Source organism: Lissotriton vulgaris, chromosome 2_1, assembly GCF_964263255.1.
Source record: "Lissotriton vulgaris chromosome 2_1, aLisVul1.2, whole genome shotgun sequence".
Taxonomy (NCBI): domain Eukaryota; kingdom Metazoa; phylum Chordata; class Amphibia; order Caudata; family Salamandridae; genus Lissotriton; species Lissotriton vulgaris.
The window spans coordinates 2,113,201,886-2,113,226,819 of record NC_141687.1 but is presented as its reverse complement, the minus strand read 5'-3'; the positions used below and the strand labels follow the sequence as shown (position 1 = coordinate 2,113,226,819).

The 24,934-nt window shown below is 44.9% G+C and overlaps 1 protein-coding gene across 2 annotated transcripts in view; it reads left to right on the top strand.

Moving 5' to 3' along the window:
• FAN1 (FANCD2 and FANCI associated nuclease 1) overlaps positions 1–24,934 on the top strand; it is a 264,195-nt gene that overhangs the window by 24,400 nt on the left and 214,861 nt on the right. For both annotated transcript variants that reach the window (XM_086958383.1, XM_086958384.1), the window contains 3 exons: positions 1,480–2,939; positions 15,540–15,680; positions 24,011–24,212. In XM_086958383.1, coding sequence (XP_086814509.1) covers positions 1,607–2,939; positions 15,540–15,680; positions 24,011–24,212 — 1,676 coding nt within the window. In that variant the 5' untranslated portion in view covers positions 1,480–1,606. The remainder of the gene's footprint in view (positions 1–1,479; positions 2,940–15,539; positions 15,681–24,010; positions 24,213–24,934) is intronic.

Sequence of the window (24,934 nt, the reverse complement as noted above, 5' to 3'; positions counted from 1 at the left end):
CTAGCGAACTTTAAGCGCCTCCGGGCGCGCTCCACCAGGAAGTGGGCGGTTCAGCCGCTATGCCCGCTGGGAGCTGTAGTCTTCCCCCGCTGTGGCCGTCTGATGGTGGGTGCAACGGCGGCGGGGAAGAACAAACAGCGTCAGGGCCCCAGCGGCAAAGTCTCCAGAATGCCTCCGGTGAGTCCTGCCCCCAGGTTCAATGCGCGATGTAAATACTAGTTGTAACAATTTACTCTTCTAGATTTGTGGACCTTTCAATGCAATGTAGACCCATTATTAAACTTCATCTTGAAAAAAGTGAGTGTGCCTAATGAGCTTTGCTAGGCGACATCCTCTATGTTAACATTTACCAGGCATCTCTACCTGGAACTCCATATGTTTATACTGGTTAAGTTATTACACTTTGACTAGATCAGACACCCATTTTTGGGAAAGCTCTCTACAACAATCTCATAGAAATGCAATTATTTTTCTTAGCATCGAACTTCCCTTAATTGTGCGTGCTGCCTTGTATATTGTAGTATGCACATTTTTCACATGATTTCATATTGCAGAAATCTTTAGTGTTTAGCAAGGTTCAGCTGCTTTGGACCCTCAACGAGAAACTTTCTCATGGAATAATACGTTATGATTTTTAATGTTTGTATTGTTCTGTGCACTAGATTCACATAGGTTACATGTGTTTCCCTGAGTAAGAATGCAGCGTGTTACCACCTTATTTAGTTTCCAGAGAGATTGCTTCTATATAAAAATATTGTTTAAAGACTGGAAGTTTCATAGACCACTTTGGCTTTCTCAGGTTGGTTTATTGCTCTAGGATGCTTCGACTGGTGAACTAGCCATGCAAGTACTTGACTGTGTCATTTACATGTGGGGCACCAGTAATATAGAAGAAATATTAGTAAAGTACGCTGTGCCTATTTTATTTTTATTTTTTATAAATGTGTTGTTTTTGAGGATATACATAACTTACAGCCCTTGATAGTAAGCCAAAGGAATACCTAAAACGCATCCTGTTTTAAATGGAGAAACGTTGGATGGTACAATCATATTCCTTTTCTAAGATTAATTTCTATGTTATTTGAAATTATATCTCATTTTAAAACACTGAATTCATACCTACTGGCAGTAACATGCTGTCTACATTGTAAACAGTGTAATTCATCTTTCTAATTTTTTAGGTAGTCTTGTAATTTGTCATTTATGTATTAAGCAAGAGCATTGATAAACATAGTGCTCATAACATTGCTAGATTTCCATCTTCTTCATGAAAGTGTTCCGCACCATATCTAATCAATATTTTTATTGTATTTTGTATTCGTAAGAAAGTAAGCATACTGCAGGCGTACCAGGCATAGAAAAGATGAAACTGGCAGTTATTAAAAACAATACAGAGAAAGATTACTGTAGAATGTTGACTTTTTCATGTTGCCGTTCATAAGTGGACTTTCAATCTTACATATTTTTCTTTCTTTATAGGAAATGAAAAGATATTTTTGAAGATATGATGAACATAATGAAAGTTCAACAGCCAGTATATTAAATAGAAGAAGCTGTTATTCATTCTGACACTGCAAAGTCGTTCTCTTACTGCCATGCTTCAGTGATGTCAGAAAGTAAGTCTCCAGAAAAGAAAAGAAAATACAAACGCCTTTCAATTAGTAAAACAAAACAAAATGCCTCAGAGAAAACTAAACCGTCTAATCCTTCCTCTATTCTTTCATTTTTTAATAATGCACCACCTGCAAAATTTGCCTGCCCTATCTGTGGTGAACTGGTGCCGCGATACGGGCTGAACAAGCACCTTGATGAATTATGCCAAAAAGACCAAAATCTACATGGAAATGATGTCATTTTGGTGGAGCCTGCGAATGCCCCAACATTGAAATCAGGACTTTCCCCTACGACTACAAAACACCACACTGGACCTCCCCCTGCAAAGAAAGCAAGGGATCCAGGGAGGATTAGGAGTCCCAGCAGGATCACTTGTGAGGGCACTAAGGCAAATGTGGTAGAGCAGTCAAGCCCTTACTTCAAACAAGATGTTTTGAATTGTAGTCAGAACGGAGGTTTGGATGCCCAAGATGTGAATACAGTAGTAAGCCTGTCATCCAAACTGTCCAGGAGTCACCAGAGTCTAAAAAAGTGTGGAGATGCAAAAAATTCTGCTTTATCACAGATTGAATCGGTTTATTGTGAAACTGATAACTCTATAAATTGTGGTGTAGTTAATGTTTTTCAAAAGGAAAACCTGTTTAAAGAGAAGACAAAACAGGATATAGGTGCCACGACAGAAACGACTGCCAAAGAAAAATCTACAGCTATGTTTCTGGCTAATAATTCTGATAATGCCGGAGGTGGACAAGGATGTGATACACCTACATCTGCATCCTACTCCGATAAAACATTTGAAATGGCGTCACCATCTAGGAAAAAAGGCATTTCTAAAGTATCAAAGTCTCTTGGGAAACAATCGAGGGCGCAAAGGAAGTCTGCAGCAAAAATTCCTAAACCAGGAGGCAAAGCAATATCAAGTCCTGAAAAAGATATGAATGCAGAATTGAGTGATAGTTCTTCAGCGTATATTCCATTGTTGACAACGGATGGTATGGTAGCAGTTTCAGACAGCAAGTATATGTATCAAAAAGGTTCTTGCATTCCTGAAAGTGGAGTGGAAGAACTTTCTGTAGATGATCCTAATAACTTGGGAGCTGACATAATTTGTGGAGTTTTAGAACCATTTGAAGAGAAGGACCCATCGCGTGAAACCTCTGAAAAAGAAGATAGTGCTAAAACTCCTCCGCTACATCAATCCGGGCAGCCATATTACCTTCGGAACTTTCTGATGGTTGTGCAGACTATCATGGATAATGAAGATGATATGAGCCTTTTTAATGACCAAGATACAGTCATTCTTTCCAGATTCCTTCAACTTTCAGGTATGTTTTTTTTAATTGTTGAGACAGAAATCTGAGCCAATGATACTTGTTAAAAATGGATGGCTTGTGCTGGTTTATCACGTTTCATTTTTAAATCTATGACATAGTATGGTAAAATATGTAGTTGTCTTGCAAATTATAAAAACTGTCATTTTGTTCCAGTTTGAACATTCTGTTCTGCAATTATAATATAATTGTTTGTTTTTAAGCATCTAGATATAAAGAATCTGAAATGTGGCAAGTGAGAGGTCTGAGGACTTTAGTGCAGTGTAAATTGTAAAAGAGTAAAATCAATTTGTTAATGTACATTGATATAAGTGTTTCTCTCTTTATGAAACTTCATCTGTTGCTCTTGTTTCTTCAAACTTCTGCTACAAGGTAGTAGTGCAGCCACCCACTGTCTTACATGATGTCTTTACTAAACCAGGGGGCTGAAAGCATGCATTGTGCTTCTACATATCCTTCTACTTATCTTTCTCTGTTGCTTTTAATGTGTGTTCTCATGTAGGCTTGGGTAGTCCTATCCATGCAACACCATAGGCTGCCATCTGATTTTTAGAACTATATTATAATAGAAAATGTGTTATATTTTCTAGTTGATGACCACTCTGATTTTTATTAGTATTGCTAGACCAAAGCTCGTCAGTCCTAGTGAGCCAAATGGTATATCCATGTTCAAACATAAACTTTATGCATAAGTGAAATTGCGCTCTGGCCCAACTATTGTCCCAATAGAAATATGACTCGTACCCTACCAGGAAAGCTATGTAAACGTTGTAATTGGGGTCACCCTACTCCACATTTGTTCTTCTTGTTTTTATAGAGGTGCCCTTGAAGTCAATCTTTATATTTTTAGGTTCTCAGATCCATCCAAATATTATTTTTTTTAAACTTATTTTTATTGATTTTTAAAGTTCCATATACATCCATGCAGTATTATTTTTGGTTTGGACTCCGTTAAAACATCAAACGTGAATAGTCATAGTCCATTATGAAAACATAACAGTTGACCTATACTTTACATTATTGAAGTATTTCCGAAGGCTCCAGCAGTATCACTGTTGTGTTACATATACATTCATCATTTACATAGATCGTATATATAAGGAGAAGTACATATTCGTCTTAAAGAACAAGGAACCATATAACATCCCCGAGTAAACATCCCCCCTCCGCAACAACCTTGGTCACATTTCTTGCATATCAATATTACCGAACCATGGGCACCATAGCATTGTCCTGATTGTTTGTGTTGTAGCAGAATGCATTTCTACATTACATTGGATAACAGGGCCTAGGCGACATTTATTATTAGTTCAAGCACGGCATATTTAAACGTCTATATTAACATCCTCAGATTTAACTCTTCCATCATAACTTCCCATTCCATTGCTATTGGCGTCTTACGCAGTCCCCTGGCCTCCTCTCTGCGTAACGCTGCGCCCTCTGCACTGCCTCATCTCAACATTTCCGCGCGCCAGCTGGACACCTCTGGAGGTTTACACGACTTCCGGCGCATAGTAATATTCCTGATAGCTAGTATTATGTTTGTGTAGGCCTAACAGACATTCTTCCACTGTGTCTTGGATCGCATGATGCGCTGCCTCTCCAGTAAGCTCCCTAATCGCAGTCCAATATCCTATTATTTTTGGGCATGTCCAGAGCATGTGTAGTAGGCCCGCCCTCTCTGTCTAACATCTAGGGCAGGAGTGTTGTGTCTGCGGAAACATTTTATCCAGTCTACCTGGAGTCAAATAGGCCCGTTGTAATACCATAGTTTGGATGAACTTAAATTTCGAATTCCTTGACACCCTCCTGGGATGCTCCAGTCTCACCTCCCATTCTTTATTAGTCAGGTCTCTACCTATCTCCCCTATCCAAATGGTCTTCAAGGTGTCTAGGGAAACCAGAGTGTGTGTACTGATCCCAGTATATATCCAGCGGACCAAATGTCTCCCGCTCCCCATATAGTGTACCATCTTAACCAATTCGTTGTGTTCAGGTTCTCGTCTTTGTGGTGCCCAGTACTTTTTGATATATTGTACCAATGCAGTGTGCGTTAAATATAGGTGTGCTGGGGCACCCATCTCATTTACGAAAGTGTCATGGTCCAGTAGTGCCTCGTGTCCAAAAAGGTCCGCTACCGTGGTGACACCGGCCTCAGTCCAAGGCATTAATGTGCGTTTGGTAAGGGTACCCGCAGTTAGTGGGACATCCAGCAGTGGTATGTTGCCAGCTTATGTGGAGGCTGTGTTTGTGTATCGCATCTCCGCTTTCCAACATGCTATCGCAGTGTCCAACAGCGGGGGCAAGTCTCTCGGGGGTCTATGTCCCGGCAGTAATAGGGCGTGTAGAGTGCCATTGCTAATGTCTGTGTCAGTGTACCCTATTTCTTGGAGGTTGCGACCTGCCGTCCAGTATGATAACCATTGTAACTGGCAGGCGTAATAATATGCACGGAGGTCTGGGACTCCCAGCCCCCCATACGGGTGCTCACTTGGAGCCTCTTTAAACTTATACGTCTTCTTCCCGTACCCCAGATAAGATCTATGAGCAGGGTATTCAGTGTTTTGAAGGTGGACAATGGCACTGTTAATGGCAGGTTAGAGAAATAATATAGCAGGCGTGGCAGGACTACCATTTTTAGGTCTCGCCTGTCGATGCGCATGCGCATCGAGCAAGGCGAGAGTATTGCGAGTTATCCACTCTTTATCTGCACTGCAAGGAATCGTGGCGATTCCTTGCAGTGCCCGTGACTTTTAAGGTCAATGCGCATGCGCATTAAGCTTATGCGCATGCGCATTGACCGTAAAAGTCACGGGCGCGTGCACGTCCGTGTTTGTTTACCCTTGCCTACTCTCTCTCTCCCCTCTCCGCCCCCGTTCCGCCCCCTCCCCTTCCCGCCGTGTCGCATTTCTCCTCCCCCCTCCCCTCTCTTCCTTCCTTCTAACGCCGTGTCGCACCTCTCCCCTCTCCGCCCCCTCCCCGCTCCGCCCCCTCCCCTTCCCTCCGTGTCGCATTTCTCCTCTCCCCTCTCCGCCCCCTCCCCTGCCCGCCGTGTTATTTGTTTATTCCACCAAGCTCCATACTGCAGCAATCAGCTTTTCCATAAATCCCAAACTGAATTATACGGGTGCCCAGTTCGAAGGCCTTTCCATACATCCTTCTTTCAAATGCCAGCTGGTGCAAAATATGACAGGGCGATTCTATGCTGGCCTGCAGGCATCTGAAGTGCACACAGGAAATTGCGGACCCAAACCAATGCAAAACCTCGACAGTTAAACATCCAACAGAGGTCTCCTCCTCACCAGGGGTCTCCTCGCTCACTACCCAGGTCTATAATCTGCAGACGCCATTGTGCCGACACAACATGATGGTCTACCCTGGATTCGTTCAGCGAGCCATAAAAGCACACTTGGTTCTTTCTCCTAAATTCACCCCACACTCTCGCTATAACCTGCAGGGTGTGATGCACACTGATGTCGCACCTCTCCCCTCTCCGCCCCCTCCCCGCTCCGCCCCCTCCCCTTCCCTCCGTGTCGCATTTCTCCTCTCCCCTCTCCGCCCCCTCCCCTGCCCGCCGTGTTATTTGTTTATTCCACCAAGCTCCATACTGCAGCAATCAGCTTTTCCATAAATCCCAAACTGAATTATACGGGTGCCCAGTTCGAAGGCCTTTCCATACATCCTTCTTTCAAATGCCAGCTGGTGCAAAATATGACAGGGCGATTCTATGATGGCCTGCAGGCATCTGAAGTGCACACAGGAAATTGCGGACCCAAACCAATGCAAAACCTCGACAGTTAAACATCCAACAGAGGTCTCCTCCTCACCAGGGGTCTCCTCGCTCACTACCCAGGTCTATAATCTGCAGACGCCATTGTGCCGACACAACATGATGGTCTACCCTGGATTCGTTCAGCGAGCCATAAAAGCACACTTGGTTCTTTCTCCTACATTCACCCCACACTCTCGCTATAACCTGCAGGGTGTGATGCACACTGATGTCGCACCTCTCCCCTCTCCGCCCCCTCCCCTTCCCTCCGTGTCGCATTTCTCCTCTCCCCTCTCCGCCCCCTCCCCTGCCCGCCGTGTTATTTGTTTATTCCACCAAGCTCCATACTGCAGCAATCAGCTTTTCCATAAATCCCAAACTGAATTATACGGGTGCCCAGTTCGAAGGCCTTTCCATACATCCTTCTTTCAAATGCCAGCTGGTGCAAAATATGACAGGGCGATTCTATGCTGGCCTGCAGGCATCTGAAGTGCACACAGGAAATTGCGGACCCAAACCAATGCAAAACCTCGACAGTTAAACATCCAACAGAGGTCTCCTCCTCACCAGGGGTCTCCTCGCTCACTACCCAGGTCTATAATCTGCAGACGCCATTGTGCCGACACAACATGATGGTCTACCCTGGATTCGTTCAGCGAGCCATAAAAGCACACTTGGTTCTTTCTCCTAAATTCACCCCACACTCTCGCTATAACCTGCAGGGTGTGATGCACACTGATGTCGCACCTCTCCCCTCTCCGCCCCCTCCCCGCTCCGCCCCCTCCCCTTCCCTCCGTGTCGCATTTCTCCTCTCCCCTCTCCGCCCCCTCCCCTGCCCGCCGTGTTATTTGTTTATTCCACCAAGCTCCATACTGCAGCAATCAGCTTTTCCATAAATCCCAAACTGAATTATACGGGTGCCCAGTTCGAAGGCCTTTCCATACATCCTTCTTTCAAATGCCAGCTGGTGCAAAATATGACAGGGCGATTCTATGCTGGCCTGCAGGCATCTGAAGTGCACACAGGAAATTGCGGACCCAAACCAATGCAAAACCTCGACAGTTAAACATCCAACAGAGGTCTCCTCCTCACCAGGGGTCTCCTCGCTCACTACCCAGGTCTATAATCTGCAGACGCCATTGTGCCGACACAACATGATGGTCTACCCTGGATTCGTTCAGCGAGCCATAAAAGCACACTTGGTTCTTTCTCCTAAATTCACCCCACACTCTCGCTATAACCTGCAGGGTGTGATGCACACTGATGTCGCACCTCTCCCCTCTCCGCCCCCTCCCCGCTCCGCCCCCTCCCCTTCCCTCCGTGTCGCATTTCTCCTCTCCCCTCTCCGCCCCCTCCCCTGCCCGCCGTGTTATTTGTTTATTCCACCAAGCTCCATACTGCAGCAATCAGCTTTTCCATAAATCCCAAACTGAATTATACGGGTGCCCAGTTCGAAGGCCTTTCCATACATCCTTCTTTCAAATGCCAGCTGGTGCAAAATATGACAGGGCGATTCTATGCTGGCCTGCAGGCATCTGAAGTGCACACAGGAAATTGCGGACCCAAACCAATGCAAAACCTCGACAGTTAAACATCCAACAGAGGTCTCCTCCTCACCAGGGGTCTCCTCGCTCACTACCCAGGTCTATAATCTGCAGACGCCATTGTGCCGACACAACATGATGGTCTACCCTGGATTCGTTCAGCGAGCCATAAAAGCACACTTGGTTCTTTCTCCTAAATTCACCCCACACTCTCGCTATAACCTGCAGGGTGTGATGCACACTGATGTCGCACCTCTCCCCTCTCCGCCCCCTCCCCGCTCCGCCCCCTCCCCTTCCCTCCGTGTCGCATTTCTCCTCTCCCCTCTCCGCCCCCTCCCCTGCCCGCCGTGTTATTTGTTTATTCCACCAAGCTCCATACTGCAGCAATCAGCTTTTCCATAAATCCCAAACTGAATTATACGGGTGCCCAGTTCGAAGGCCTTTCCATACATCCTTCTTTCAAATGCCAGCTGGTGCAAAATATGACAGGGCGATTCTATGCTGGCCTGCAGGCATCTGAAGTGCACACAGGCCCCAAAGGAGAGGAAAATAAACGCTGAGATTATCCCCAGAGCATTCAGATTCCTCATTGAAATTGCGGACCCAAACCAATGCAAAACCTCGACAGTTAAACATCCAACAGAGGTCTCCTCCTCACCAGGGGTCTCATCGCTCACTACCCAGGTCTATAATCTGCAGACTCCATTGTGCCGACACAACATGATGGTCTACCCTGGATTCGTTCAGCGAGCCATAAAAGCACACTTGGTTCTTTCTCCTAAATTCACCCCACACTCTCGCTATAACCTGCAGGGTGTGATGCACACTGATGTCGCACCTCTCCCCTCTCCGTCCCCTCCCCGCTCCGCCCCCTCCCCTTCCCTCCGTGTCGCATTTCTCCTCTCCCCTCTCCGCCCCCTCCCCTGCCCGCCGTGTTATTTGTTTATTTTACCCGCCGTGTCTCTGCTGCTTCCCCCTGTCCTGTCTCTCCTCCTCTCTCTCTATACCCTCCCCCTCCTCCCCACCACTCCCATCAAGTCCCTCTGGCCCTTCCCTCCTCCCCGGACCCCTCCTCCCCTGCCCCCTCCACCCTTTCTTGTTCGGATTTGAGGTTGAACTGCGTTTGCTCACGCATTTTTTGCTGTTTGTTGCTTTTTGCTTTACTATGAGGTAAAGCACAGGGCTGAGTTGGTTTCTAAAGTCTCCTGCCACATTGCCGCCTCCTCCCCTCCCTGCAAGTGCATTTGTCGTGTTGTCGATTGTCGTGGTACACACTCACACGAGGTCAAGTTCTGATAATTTTAACGTTGTAATTTGCACATCTCCGCCTAAAGCGCCTTTTACTATTTCCACAGTAATTTCTTTGTTACATCAGTTCTGCTTTGTCCAGCTCTTTTGAAGAGGTCAGGTGTTTCTCTTCTTTCTTGATCTGCCTCCTTGTTTGTAAATATCTCTTCACGCATGTAAGCTCGGGTGAAATGCTGTTACCGGCTGTTGTGCAATTTAGTCTGCTCTTTTAATTTGTGTGGATTTTGAAGTCTACCCACATAATACAAAGTTACATTTTGCTGTAATCAGGAGGTTCTCTGGGAAATGTTGGCATTTTGGCAGTTTTATTTATCCTGGTATTTGCTACAGAATCGGGAAATTCCTGGAATATTTGAATACTGCTTCTTTCGGGTGTGTTTTTGTGTAGCCAAGCAGCTGTTCATCACCCCACCCAGAGGAGACTTCGAACAGATCTTCTGTCCCAAAGTAAAGTGTTGATTGTCAGGGCAGGACTGGGGAACCAAAACCTCACTCACCCTCAACCCCTCACCCTCAACCCTCACTCACCCTCAACCCCTCACCCTCACTCACCCTCAACCCCTCACCCTCAACCCCTCACCCTCAACCCCTCACCCTCAACCCCTCACCCTCAACCCCTCACCCTCAACCCCTCACCCTCAACGCCTCACCCTCACTCCCTCACCCTCAACCCCTCACCCTCAAACCCTCACCCTCACTCACCCTCACTCACTCACCCTCAACCCCTCACTCTCACTCACTCACCCTCACTCACCCTCAACCCCTCCCCCTCGACCCCTCCCCCTCAACCCCTCACTCCCCCTCAACCCCTCACTCACCCTCAACCCCTCACTCACCCTCAACCCCTCACCCTCAACCCCTCACTCACCCTCACTCTCACTCATCCTCACTCACCCTCAACCCCTCACCCTCACTCACCCTCACTCCCCCTCACTCACCCAAAACCCCTCACTCACCCTCACCCTCACCCTCACCCTCACTCACCCTCACTCACCCTCAACACCTCACCCTCAACCCCTCACCCTCACTCACCCTCACTCACCCTCACTCACCCTCACTCACCCTCACCCTCAACCCCTCACCCTCAACCCCTCACCCTCAACCCCTCACCCTCAACCCCTCACCCTCAACCCCTCACCCTCACTCACCCTCACCCTCACCCTCACCCTCACTCTCAACCCCTCACCCTCAACCCCTCACTCACCCTCACTCAACCTCACCCTCACTCACCCTCAACCCCTCACCCTCACTCACCCTCAACCTCATGCTAAAGATTTACAAAAAAACCCATAAACAATTCTAAAAGCACTAACTCTAATGCTGCGAGACCTATTGCATTTCTAATGCTTGTTGCTATTGAGGCTCTCCCCATAACGGATAGTGGCAATGAGGTCCAAAAGGCAACACTGGACCGTAAAGATCATATGGTTCTATCAAGGTTACCCTCTAGCATATCTGCATGCGCTCTATAGATTTGAATATCCAAGTATTTAAACGTATTTGGTGCTATCTGCAGGAAGGCATCCCCAAACTTTATGTTCGTGTCCTCAGCGTGAAGGCATGCGATTTCGTGGTATTTACAGCAAGGCCGGACAAAATTTTGAATCGTCCGTACAGATCATAAATTGGCGTTAAGGGCTGAAAAAGATCACGCAGGTATATAATAATATCGTCTGCATAGGCCGAGAAGAGGTGGGTTGTGCGTCCTATCGGTATTCCCAAACCCAGGAAGTTCTGTCTCACTGCTATTGCCAGGGGTTCCAGTGCCAGACTAAAGATCAGGGGCGATAGCGGACAACCCTGTCGTGTCCCTCTATGTATCATAGAGTCACCCGATATGTGCCCACACGTTCTCGTACGTCCTGTCAGGGCTTTGTATAGCATCCGCAGCCATGTCATGTATCCCTCCGGTATCCCAAAGTGAGGTAACGTCTGGAACATATACTCCCAGTTGATCGAGTCAAACGCTTGTCTGAGGTCTAAAGAAATACAACCCTCATGGGGGAACCGCTTTGGCGCTTCTGTCATTAAACAATGTAATTTCCCAATGTTTAGGGAAGTACAACGCGCAGGCAGGAACCCAGTCTGGTCTATATTTACCAAGTGTGACAGGAACGGCAGTAGCCTATTGGCCAGTACCTTACTCAGTATTTTGTACTCGGTGGGTAGCAGCGATAACGGGCGGTAATTGGCCATATCCGAATGGTCTTTTCCAGGCTTTGGCAATGATATTACCATCGCCTGTGCAGTGGTGAGAGGCAGGGAACCTTCCTCATAGATCGCATTATACAGGTCTGTTAATCTGGGTACTAGTGATTCCGCGTACGTAGCGTAGAAATCGATGGGAAGCCCATCCATACCAGGAGTCTTATTACGGGAGAGCCCCTTCATAGCGGTTCAGATTTCTTGTGATGTTATGGGCCCTGTTAGGTCTTTTTGAGCCGAAGGCGCTAACACTGGGAATGTTAAGGCAGACAGGAAGGCTTCCGTTTGCTCATTGGGTACTCCTACGGGTGCACTATATAAGGAAGCGTAGTATGTCCTGAATGCCTCATTAATCTCGCTCTGTGTGGAGGCCTTTGTTCCATCCTCCTTCCTGATTTCGTTGATCACTATTGTGGGAGGGTTGTCCCGGAGTAATCTAGCTAGCAGAGTTCCTGCTTTGTCCGCTTCCACATGCGCTCGTCTGGTATATTCCTGGTAATCTATAACTCTAAGGGATTCTAAGAGTTCAGCATGTTTAATTCTCACCTCTTGTAGCTGACCTTTGTGGTTGTCGTCAGTCGCGGCCATTTGTTCTAGTCTGCCTATTTTATTTTCAGTTTACTCTAGGGACCTATGGAGTTCCTGTCTTGCGCCAACCGTCACACTGATCGCCTTGCCCCGTATTACCGCCTTGAAGGCGTGCCATTCAATCAGTCTACTCGTTGCCGTGTTACTGTTTTCTGTAAAATAGCAATCTATAGTATGTGAAAGGTCATTACGTAGCACAGGGTCTTCGAATAACTGTGGCCATAATCGCCATGTAGGGACCGGAGTGGGTATCTTACCCCATGTAATACTGATCTCTTGTGGGTTGTGATCGGAGAAAGTCTTGGGTAGGTATGTCGAGTGGAGTATTTGCATTGCTATGCCATCAGAACAGAGAATCCTGTCTATTCTAGTATGCAGGTCATGTACTGCCGAGTAGAATGAGTATTCCCAGTGTCTGGGATGACGCATCCTCCATACGTCACACAGTCTCCACCCTGCGGCCCATCTTACCAGCGCCTCAGTCTGTTTAAATACCCCCGCACCGCGTAATGACGGGTGTGATCTGTCCACAGACACATCCATAACCGTATTGCATTCCCCCCCAAGTATCCATGGACATGTATCCCATCCCGCTAGTGCTCCGCTGACCGCGTCCCAGTATTTGTCTTGGGCAAAGTTAGGGGCATAAATGGATCCCAACACCACCAAAGGCCCCCCTCACAAATACATATCTGCCCCATTTATCAATCTTCTGTTCGTGTGATACAAATGGTACCCCATGGCGTTCCCAAATTGTGGAGCCCCCGTGCATAGTTTGAGTAAGAGGTAGAGAAAATTTGACCTCTCCATTTCTTTCTAAGTTTCACCACCTCACTTTCCACCATATGTGACTCTTGTAAATAGACTATCTGCGCTTTACGTCGTAACAAATGCGCGTGTATCCTATGGCTTTTGTGTATTGTGCCCATACCTCGTACATTCCAGGTGATTACAGTATATTTATCCAACACATGCATCGTTTTGATCGTTGAGTCCGCGTGGGTGCAGACATGAATCGCGATAGAACAAATGTATTAGTTACATTAAAAAAGGGACCATCCCACCCACGGCGCTTGCACTTCGCATGCGGGTGTGTGGTACTTTGGTCTACCAGTCTAAAGCTACTACGGTACCCGAGCCCAAGCGTTGATTGCCTTCTGTAAATAATCTAATGATAACTAAAGTTAAAGCAGACGAACTACAGCTTACAGTTAAAAATCACATCCTATACTTGCACCAGTTCATCAGCCGAACAGGTCCGTTATCAGCTGCGGTGTGGCAGAGGGGAACAGGGCCACACTGCCCTCTGAGTCCGATCCTTGTGACGCCTCATCCTCCGTAGAGGATTTAGCATCCGTTCGTGGGGCGTTCCTGAAGGTTGCTGTAGCGATGATCGCCTTCTTCTTAGTTTGTCTCATTTGCTGTGAGTTGACTCGCACACTCGCAATAGTCCGCCGTGATCTACCTCCTCTACGGTTCGTCGGTGCATTAACTTGGGACCCCTGCTTGCCTTCCATGTGTGTGGCGATCTCCGCAGCACTGGTTAATTCTATCACCTCAAGCCAGTCCTCAACATCTCCAGGACTTTCAAAGAAGTACGTTTTCTGTTCGTGCAATATTTTTAAACGTGCCGGGAACAGTAACACATACTGTATGTTCAAGTCTCGTAAACGTCGCTTCACCGCCACAAAGGAGGACTGCTGCCTTTGGACCAGCATCGTATAGTCCGGGTATAAGGAGATTCTCGTGTTCTCAAATGTGATCGGCGCCCCCTCTCGAGCTTTTTGCAATAAGGTGTCCCAGTCTAGATCCATCCAAATATATGTAAAATATATTTAGTTTGTTTTCATGCACATTCATTGTACATATCATGAAACCTTCCTGGATGTTCCAGTGGTCAGTAAGCACAGCATTAATGTATTCGCAGCATTTATAAAATCCACTTTTTCTGTAACTTTGGGCGTAGTTCGCGCAGTAGCACTAGGTGTAGCTACGCGAAGTGCACTTCGCACTACGCGAGCTATGCAGTGCACTGTGCAAAATGCTGTACACAGTGATTGCACAGTGCCAGATGCTTGTCCGCACTGTGCAATCAGTGAAACCACATCTTGCACAGTGCAAGCGGTCGTTTTCTGCCGCTCGAGATTTCTACTCGAGCGGCAGCTTTCTCAACACGGTTTCTCATCGCGAGCGCACGCGACCACTCACAATGAGAAACCTGACCTTCTCACGTTGAGAATCTCACAGGGATGTTTATTTTTCACGCTGGGTTGTCATTTTGCTCGCTCGCGGTTGCAAACTTGACGTTGAATACCGCGAGCAAGCAAAAAATTACCGCAATGCGTGTTTGCACTGTTCTACGTGCAATTCGCGTAGTGCTAAATAGCGCAAACTACGCAAGCGGCGCGTAGTCCTTCACCCAGGGTTAGTTTTCTGTAACTCTCTGTAAAACTCCATCACAAATTACCTAAATATTTATTGTATATTTAGATTTTAGACTGATTAGGCTGGTTCTAATTAAAATAGAATATTTTTGTGTTTTTTAATCTATGAAATATCCCCCAAAACAACTGGTTTAGTTAGTTTAATTTAATGCACTTGGGTTGAATTGTAACTCTGTTTCTTCCCATTGCTTATTTTAACTTGTTCCAGCCATATTTTCTTTGTGATGTTCACTTGCCCTTGTGCCAGACCCACCTCCACCCCCCCCACCCTCTCTCTCCCACCAGTGGGTTTCAAACATTTAAGTGACCTTATCCTACTTTCACACTTACTATCTACTCGAAGTGTGCACCTACACATAACAAAGGTAACTGTAGGAAGCTTTCTGATGGCCCTGCCCAATCCTCACATGTCCACTGTGCCATTGATGGTCTGACCCACCGCTTTTTTTAAACCTTCATGTTTCGCCAACATGTGCATGCTATGTTGGTGTGTAATTAAATTGTAACATTGTATTTCATGTGCTCGAAACATCAGCCAAGCTTCACAGATAAATTATTCATGTGTGCCTGTAGTTATCTGGCAAGCTAAAATTGTGTTAGTTCTGTTTGTATTGCGCATCAAACAATGTTTGTGTCTATACTGCAACATTGTAAAATATTTGTGCCCCAAGTAAGTAATATATTCTATGGCTGATTGTTTTATTTATTTTGTTTTAATCAAATCTAACAACTGAAGCTGGTAGCCAGAAGCTTTATGTGAGACTCTTTCAACGCAAGCTGAATTGGATAAAAGTGAACAAGATTGAGTATGCAGAGATTGGGGATGATTTGTCACCTGTAATTGAAGAATTGGTACACAGTGGCTTCCTTCAGACAGGTATGGCTTGTAATTGGCACTGTAATGTTACAATAGGGGTGTGTTCCTCCATACAGATAACACTCATATGTGTAGCAAGGACACTCACGGTGAACATAAAATGGTGATAGACCACAAGAATATTTATTCCTTCATCTATATTTTGAAAGAGGCCACATCACTGACCCTCTGTCAAATACTGCTTTCCTCCAAATTTGGATTGTTCACTTAAATGGAGAATGACAATAGTGTAATGTTGGAGTGATCGAAATATGAAAAAAAACATTGTATTCCTAGTTTGAAGATTACATGTATAGAGAAAATATTAATATTGCTTTGTTAAGAAATAGAATTATGTAGTTATATTTGCCATCTGCATCGGTTTGACTTGTTACACGAACAGTCACTAAACCTAGCATTGGCCCAGAGGCTGCTGGACCTTAGGAGTGAGGGAAACATGACCAGGCAGTTTGAAACATCAATGCCACTACTCCCAAGTGGTTGTTCTGCCTCAGTGGGTAACTGGGATCCAAAATCAGACCTATTCGTATAGTATATTGAGAAGGGATTGTGAGCATACCAAACACATCTCATCAAATAAACCTTCCAATTGACCAGAAAGGCCTGCTTTTCGCTGTTGGTGTGCATCTGGGAATGCAGATTTCTTGAACATGTTATGGATTTCACTGGTATTTCATTGCAATGCATTGTGAGTTTACAGGAGAACCTAGTAAGTGTGATGTATTCATTGTGTCTGATACCATATAGAAAATATAGTAGAATGCAATAGAAGTGTAACTCTGTCTTTATTGCTATATAACTATCTATACATAGCTATTGGCTTACAAAAAGTATTCCCAATCAGATTTATTGTAAAGGGAGCTCATTAAATAGATCACAGTGTAAGAAAAAATAATTTGTAAATGAGAAACTTCAGTGGAACAACCATGAACCAGCGGTGTGAAATTGTTTTAAAAAAACCTACTTGTCCACGGGACTACAAAGATAACCACATGTCCACCCTACTACCTAATCACTTAGACCGTCCTGCAAAGAATGTACCCTTGGTTTTAAATAGTGTATATATTATTCAGACATCAGAGCACTTTACTCAGAGAAACTTCCAACTGGGAGATGGGTTTCTATTCCGAATTTACATGATGTACATTGCCCAGACAGAGCAATTTTACATATTTGGCATAATTTATTCTCTAAGAAAATAAAACACATTTACAAACCCCAACCTGAACCATGCTGTAATCTACAAATAATTGGCCTCAAGGTGGGAATCAAAGATGGATATGAAAGTTATGTGTGCATGCAGACAAACAGAGAATACAGAGACAGAGGCAGGGATGGATTTGTATGCTGAAATAGGAAGTTTAAAAGCAAGTCATTGTCTTTTTCTCCCAATGCGTAACTTGATCCCAGCACACCCTTACACGCAAACATGGAACACCTCTTCCATAATATGAACAACAACCCCGAAGATTCTTGGAGACATTCACAGCAGACCTAGGAAGAAGAGCGGTCTTAAATAAGAACTAGAGATGGAAGGGGTCTTGCACAAGAAGCCTGTAATGTCTGAGAAGTTACACAGAGCTTACGATTGTTTGGGGGTAGTGGGCATTACACAAAGAGCCATGGCTCGAGAAGAATAATTTAGAGGTTAGATGAGGAGTTAGTGAGGGAAATAATTAAATGAGAGGTATGACAGAGGATTTGCATAGAGAGGAAAAAAAGGAAGGGGAACGTATGAGGGTTCTGGTGGAACAGTGAAGAAGTTACACTTGGAGCTGGAGACAAGCATGAGTAAAGGGTTAGGCTAAGCTGAAATAAATGTACGTTTTAGACCCAAGTGCGGTATGTTAGGCAGAGTCTTTGTTATTTGTGAACCAAGATAAGTCGTAGCAGCCCTTGACATAAATGCACCCTTGATTTGTTATTTGTCTGCTATTCTACTTAATGATTCTCCAGAGATGTTTGCCGTGTTGGCTCTTCCTTATTTTAGTAGCTTTTAAAACTACCTTTGCAAGTAATATCTTTCGAATGGAAGAAAAGTTTGTTTTGCATGCTTCGGGTGAAAACCTGCAATCTGTGGTCCATATAAAAAGATGTTGCAAATTCAAGGTGTAGTGTTTATAGTATATTTGAAGCATTTGAAGCACTGGGTAGTGAGAAGGCAAATCCAATGCAAAGGACGGGCTCTGCGACCAAGAGAGTGTTTTGGCGCCTGAAAGCAATGCACATCCAAACATGACTGATGTGAGGGAACACAAGGGCTGTAACACTCTACCCTCTCAAAGCAACAAGGAAAGCAGGGTTTTTTCAGACCTTTGAAACTCCATATGCAACTCTGGCTAGTTTCCCATTTTCAATTTGAGTAACGCCTTTCTGTATGCTGTATTAATACGCATGCATCCAGCAAAGTGTACACTCGTAACTATTCATCTTTACCTGTGGTCACCTTTCTAGATGTTTGCCTAGTGTTGGTGTACAATGAACCAGGCTCTTGTGTAGATCTGTCCTGGAGTCTAAATTAGGACTTGTCAAAGAGTGATGCAAAACTACTAATCCCCAATTTATTTAACCACAATGTTGTAATCTTGTACAAATGTTCATTAGATAAAACCTAACCCATTGTATTTTGCACTATGTAAAATGAATGGATATTTACATAATGAGATTTTATTGTTGATTAACAGCGCAACATTATTGGGTTAATCATGATATAAACGGTGTTCCCACTGAGTCCGTAAGAAACGATCTATTCCTTATTAGAACTAGCAGATATTATCCCAACTGATTTCTCATGCCCTCCAACTCTTCAAGAAATCACACTGTCTAAACTTCCACAAAGGCAGGCTTAGCACTACACAGAAAATCTTATAAATCCTTTTGATGAGTTAAATGAAAGACTTTAGGGGCATCGGTAACTGGAAAGATGATGTATGCCTAGTTTCTGTAGTAAATAAGCCGTCAGAAAACAGCATTGCAAAAATATGCAAAGGTGCATTCCACCTACCTCCTTGTGTTTTCCTACTCGTTCACAGGTGCTGGTGTAGTAACAGTTAAAGTAGAATCAATCATTTTGTTTTCTCGTAGTTATGAGTATTGTAAACATTTGGTAAAGAATGCATGCAAGCACCAAGCCCGCAAGGGCCTGGAGAAGGTGTGAGGGTCAAAGAGCTTAATCTAGAATCCTGGTCACGTATGAAAGGCCCACATAAAGAAAGCACCATGGAGAAGGGGCTAATGGGCAGAATTAAGATCAGTCTACAAGGTCCAGTAGAAGGGCCCGCAATGCAACAGTGAGAGGACCAAGAGAGAAGCAAAGAGTTTAAAATAATGCGCACAGATAAACATAACTCTGTCAGGCCACTAAGGGGCCCATTACCACCCTACAGCCTTTAACATGGCAGAGATTGCTGAAGGGTGCTGCGTTGTCATGCTTCATCTGACAAAATCCTAGAGGCTAAATCTAAACCCAGGGAAATTTTCCAGATAATAAAACAATGTTCTAATGTCACCACTGCCCCGCCCCCCCTCCGACTAAAACCCAAGTTCAATGCAATGAACTCGCGGACTTTTTTCATAATAAAGTCCTGAATATTTACTCTACCTTTCAAACAGGAGCAACAGTTCCAGAGACAGCTGACCCACCCTCCCCGAGAACACTCCCTCCCCATGCCCAGTCAACCCTCGAGCACTTCCCTCCCCTGGACCTTGACACCCTCGGTAAAATGGCACGGCAAGTCAAATCAGGTTCCCCACGCGACCCAGCCCCACCAGAAGTTCTGATGCAAGCTCACGAAACCACCCTGCCTGTTATCCTAGAACTCCTTAACACATCTATAGCCTCAGGTGTCGTTCCTATAGCATGGAAACAAGCCATGGTGCGGGCGCTGCTAAAAAAACCAAACTTGAACCCCGACGACTATTCCAACTATCGCCCCATCTCCCTCCTCCCTTGGGCTGGCAAGGTGCTGGAAAAATATATAAACGCCCAACTGGTCCAGTTTATTGAACACCACTCCCTACTGGATACATCCCAGACAGGTTTCAGGCCAAAACACGGCACCGAAACTGCCTTATTAGCGGTCGCCGAGGAATCTCGAAGGGCTCTGGATCAGGGAGGATCAGTGGCAGTGATCCTCCTTGATCTAAGCGCCGCATTCGATACGGTCAGCTATGCCACCCTGCTGAACCGTCTCCGGGACATCGGGGTCTCTGGCGATGCTCTAAGGTGGTTCGGCTCCTTCCTGTCCGACAGATCATTCCAGATCTTCGATGGGGACACAGTATCAGCCAGCAAGCCCCTCAGCTGCGGAGTACCACAGGGCTCCTCTTTGAGCCCTGTGTTATTCAATGTCTACATGAGACCACTGGCTGGAATCGTCGAACCGTACGGCATCAAAATTGTGTCGTACGCCGACGACACTCAGCTAGTGGTATCATTGGCTCAAAAGAACATCAGTCACCCCCAAGGAGGCCTACTGAGCTGCCTAGAGGACATAAAGGAATGGATGACCAGCTCCTCCCTCAAATTAAATGGAGATAAAACAGAGCTCCTGCTTCTAGGCCCTGCCTCGCCAACACCTTTTATCTCCTTGTGGCCCCAATCCCTGGGCACTCCGCCCACCCCCAAGGAAAGCGTCAAGAGCCTAGGAGTGTGGCTGGATAGCAAGCTGTCCTTCTCCACCCAGGCTACCAAACTGTCCGCCACCTGTTTCGGCATCCTCAAAACCCTAAGGAAGGTCCTTCCACTTCTGCCTCCAGAAGCCAGTAAAGTGGCAGTCCAAGGCCGGATCCAGTCCCGCCTTGACACAAACAATGCTCTATACGTGGGGGCTCCCGAGATGACCCTCAGGAAACTCCAGATAGTGCAAAACTGCGCAGCGCGCACCCTGTTAAAAATTCCTCGAGCTCAGTCAGCCAGATCCGCACTAAAAAGTCTTCACTGGCTGCCAGTTAAACACAGAGTGTCATTCAAGGCGTTGTGCATTGCACACCGAGCATTCTGGAAAACAGGACCTGCTATTAACAGCAAGCTCGTCATCCCCTACCACCCGAAAAGGAACCTCCGCTCCTCTGAGGCCCTTCTGGCAGTGGTCCCCCGAGTAAAGAAAGCCAGAGCCGGTGGTAGGATGTTCTCGGTGAACACCGCCAAACTTTGGAACACCCTCCCCCTCTCACTCCGTTCCAACCCGGACCTGCTGTCATTCCGTAAAAACCTGAAGACCTTACTATTCACCAAAGTCTCCGAGCTATAATGTGTCACTTCACCGGTCCCTTCAATTTTTACCTCCCAGCGCTTGGACGCCCCCGGGCAGCAATCGCGCTCTATAAATCTATTTCCATTCCATTCCATTCCATTCCATTGTGTGCGACTCCAGATATTTGGAAAAGTCAAGACCGGCTGGGTTGCCTTTTCTGCAGTCACCGTCTTGCAACAAACAGCAGTCCAATATGTGCAACTAAGCTCACCTCTGAGTTTGCATCCTCAATTGTAAGCATAGTTTTACCTGGGTGTTGAGATCAGGATCCCCGCGGACAATTACAGTCTTGAGTGCAGGTATGATCTTTTAACCAATCACAGACCATCACACACATCTAAACTATCTGTATCTGATTGGCTCTGAACCCAGGATGAAACTGGGCACACAGCCCATAATAGTAATTTCATGTCTAGTTGTCCTTCGGACAACAAAACAGACATTAAAACTTCTTGCCTCTAAATAAAAGCTAGAGGTCTCGGGCGTCAGGCGATGCAAATTCAACATCCCTGAATGAACATTTGTCTAATTGCCTGAAAATGCTGCAGAGTCTGTAGTAGTCACTTGATGAATACTGGACTGATCCACTATAATATGTATTGGATGTTGATCATCCTGAAGTGTAAATGTACAGTCGTAGGCTGTGTTAAGTTCCTTGACCAATGGATCTACACATGTAGCATGCCCTCCCAAACAAAGTTGTGGGATGCAGTTAAGTTAAATGTATAATTGCAGAATATGGCTATTTGAAATATATTGTCTCCACTGTTCTGTGCTGTGATGATCGAATGGTCAGATATCTGGTAATTTGATGATTTTTCTGGAACTTTTCACTACTTCATTCTTGTTTCTGCAGTTTGATGGTGCTTGAGTCAAATTGACTGCCTTAATATCTTAAGGATACAGTCACTGCACCTTTCTTTTAGTGCTACTATGATAAAGTGGATTAATATTTCGGTGAATGGTAATCTACCACAAGTAGCAATGTCACTATTTTTGCTAAGCCCAGTAAAAGTTTCAGTCATTTAAACCTGAGCTCTACCCCTTGCAGCAATGCCACAGGTTAGACATGCTTAATTTAAGGTAGTGTTAAACAGTTAAAAAGTCTAAAACACAACACAATGAAAATTCCACTCCTATTTGTTAGGTCTCGCAGAGAGACCTATTGCAGCCAAACCACAAAGCTGACTTTTTACAATCTGGATTTGTAGAAGTGCACGTGCTCGTGAACGCGCTTCTATCCCCCTGCCTTGCTCTTCAAAGGCTCCCCATACCATTTGCTTGCTCCTGCCTCCCCGCCCACTGCTTCACACGTCACGGCCGCCAGGCTGTGACTCGCATTTCTGCCCAGCCATCTGTTCCACGGCCTTACTCTGATTTCTCCTCCCCCCTCCCCAGCCAGCTTCCCCCAGGCCTTGTTCCCTCCCACCTTTCCTCCTCTGTCCCTCTCTCTCCGTACATCCAGCGCAGAATCCACGACTGTCACATCAGTGCCTGCCACATTAGGCACTGGTAGTGTTTCTTACCCATCTGTTTTATCAAGCCACAACAACAAATAACTTTTTTCACGGAAGTGCTTAGGTGCCGTTAATGCTAATTTCTTGAAAATATATACCTTTACTCACATCAAAATTACTTTTTCGGGTGATGCGTGTGTATTAGTTTGCGATGCCGGTGTATATTTCAATTTATAAGTATTGCTTTCTTTTTTACTGATTCAGCCCCTTTCACACTAGGACTACTATTTCGAAGTTTTCTCCTCCCATCCCAGCCAATTCAATTAGAGCAGCAGTTCATTATATTCAGGGAGGGGGAGAGGAAGTTTAGCAGCCGTCTACTGCGGAAGCCATGCACAATCGTCTATAAGCCAGCAACTTTCCCAGCAGTCTTCCACAACCAAAAGAAGTATTGTTTTTGCCATTACGTGGCTTTGTCAGCCAGCAGCCATCCACACTCGTTAGGTTAATATTTTGCTGACAAACATTTGCCTCTTCCTTAAAATATCTGTGCCCGCCATCCCTCCCCCCTGGTAGGGACACATACTAACAACTACAAAGTTTGTGCTAAAAGGTTTATTATCCCTATTGCAGATGTATGTTGTACTTCTTGGGCCACCCACAGCTAGCGCGGACCTGCATTTGGACATATCTCTCTGATGTAGACTCACTGAGTCAACATCAGCCGTAAACACAGGGCACTTCTCCCAATGATGTTTCAAACCGTTACAGGGCCAACTCTGTCTTTCATCCTTATGGGGTGGAGAGGAATAGAACACCTCTCCACACCCAAGGCCTTTCTCAGCTCTCTGAGCAAGTTTACACCTTACCAATGAGCTGTTAACCTCCTATGTGACATTTGGAAGCTCATGCAAATGGCCTTCTAGAGGCTTTAGGCAGATAAAAGGTGACTTTTTAGAAGCAGTTTTTGTAAAATATTTAATACAAATCCAACTTTATGATTGAATTGAGTTTGTAATCAATATTTTAAAAATTCCAAGAACACATTTTTAGTTGGGGCCTAGGCAGAGATAACCTTATTTAATTTGAATATTATTCCTATGGAACATCTAACCCTTCTACAGTTGAACATAGTTTTTAAGGCCTTGTCAATGTAAGGGTATGTTTTATATTACACATTTACTTGTCCTACCAACTTCCCTTCCTTATTTGGGCATTAAGACTAGATTAGGGATAATTTATTAATATTTAAACAGTGTTTATTTATACAGGTTGAATTTGCAGTTTATGCCTGCAAATTCAGGCCTGCAGTCATCATGTTTTGCACTGTCTCTATAGTGGTAGCACAATGTGTGCTTCAGTTTACTAGTGTGATTTTATGTACAGGCCCTGGATACAATTCTTATCTTATTCTAGGGTCTTACAGGTAAGTTAAATACACCAATTAGGAGCATAGCCAATTTCGATATATTGTAGGGATCAGAGCACCTGCACTGGTCAGCAATTAGACAGTGTGTAAAAAACAGTAATAACATTTAGCAAAAAGTAGGGGTGACCACACAAAAAGTGGCATTTTCCTGCAGCCACGTTAACCTATATTTTCAATATAATCTTGCAGAATCTGAATTAATAGAAGTTTCTGAAGTGCTGGATTTGCTCCCAGCTCCTGAGCTTAAAACCTTGGCTAAGACCTTTCATCTGGATAACATAAATGGTCAAAAGCAGCAGCTAATTGAAAGTTTTCTACGACTGGCAAAGCAACGATCGATCTTCAGCTTTGGCCCGCACCAGTCTGGCATTGGAAGAGTTATCCTAAAAAGGTAAATTTTCATTGGTTTGGAAGAACAATATTAAAGTTGGCATGATGGTAATAATATTTTGTTATTTATCTACATCTGTTGTTCTCCCCTTGAGAAGTTGTATTTATTTGTTATCAGTGTTTAAAGCATCACGGTCAAATGATGGCAAAGCGTTTTTATGTCGTAGCAGTTTCCTTCACTGGAAAATATAACATCTATTAAAATAATATCAAATGTGTGTAAAGGTTTACAAATACAGTTGCCCCTTCAACTGCAGCAAAGAGAAGGTGGTCATCTTATATTTTTTTTATAATCATTATACATTACAGTTTTATCAATATACTCCTCGCACGGCTGCTCCAAATATCAGCAGTGGAATAAAATTGAATCATATATTCGTTGTTTTGCTTTGTGGCACACAGTGACAAATAAAAAAAGAGACTTCGATACATTTTAATGCCTTTATTCTCCTATTGAATGCACAATTTCCTTTCATTAACATACATTGCATTATACCTATGACATCATCATGTTGCCTTCAACCCTGTCTACAACTATTATTATTTTTATATCTACACATATCACATTCTGATTGTTCTTGCGTTAATCCGACCTCAAGGGGTGTCTGCTGCTATTTTATTCTTTTACAGTGGCCTACAATCTGGTTCGTCTAACACATTTTCCTGTTGCTCTTTCATTTGTCCTTACAGCCGCCATCCTTAGTTCCTCAGTCAAGGTCCATT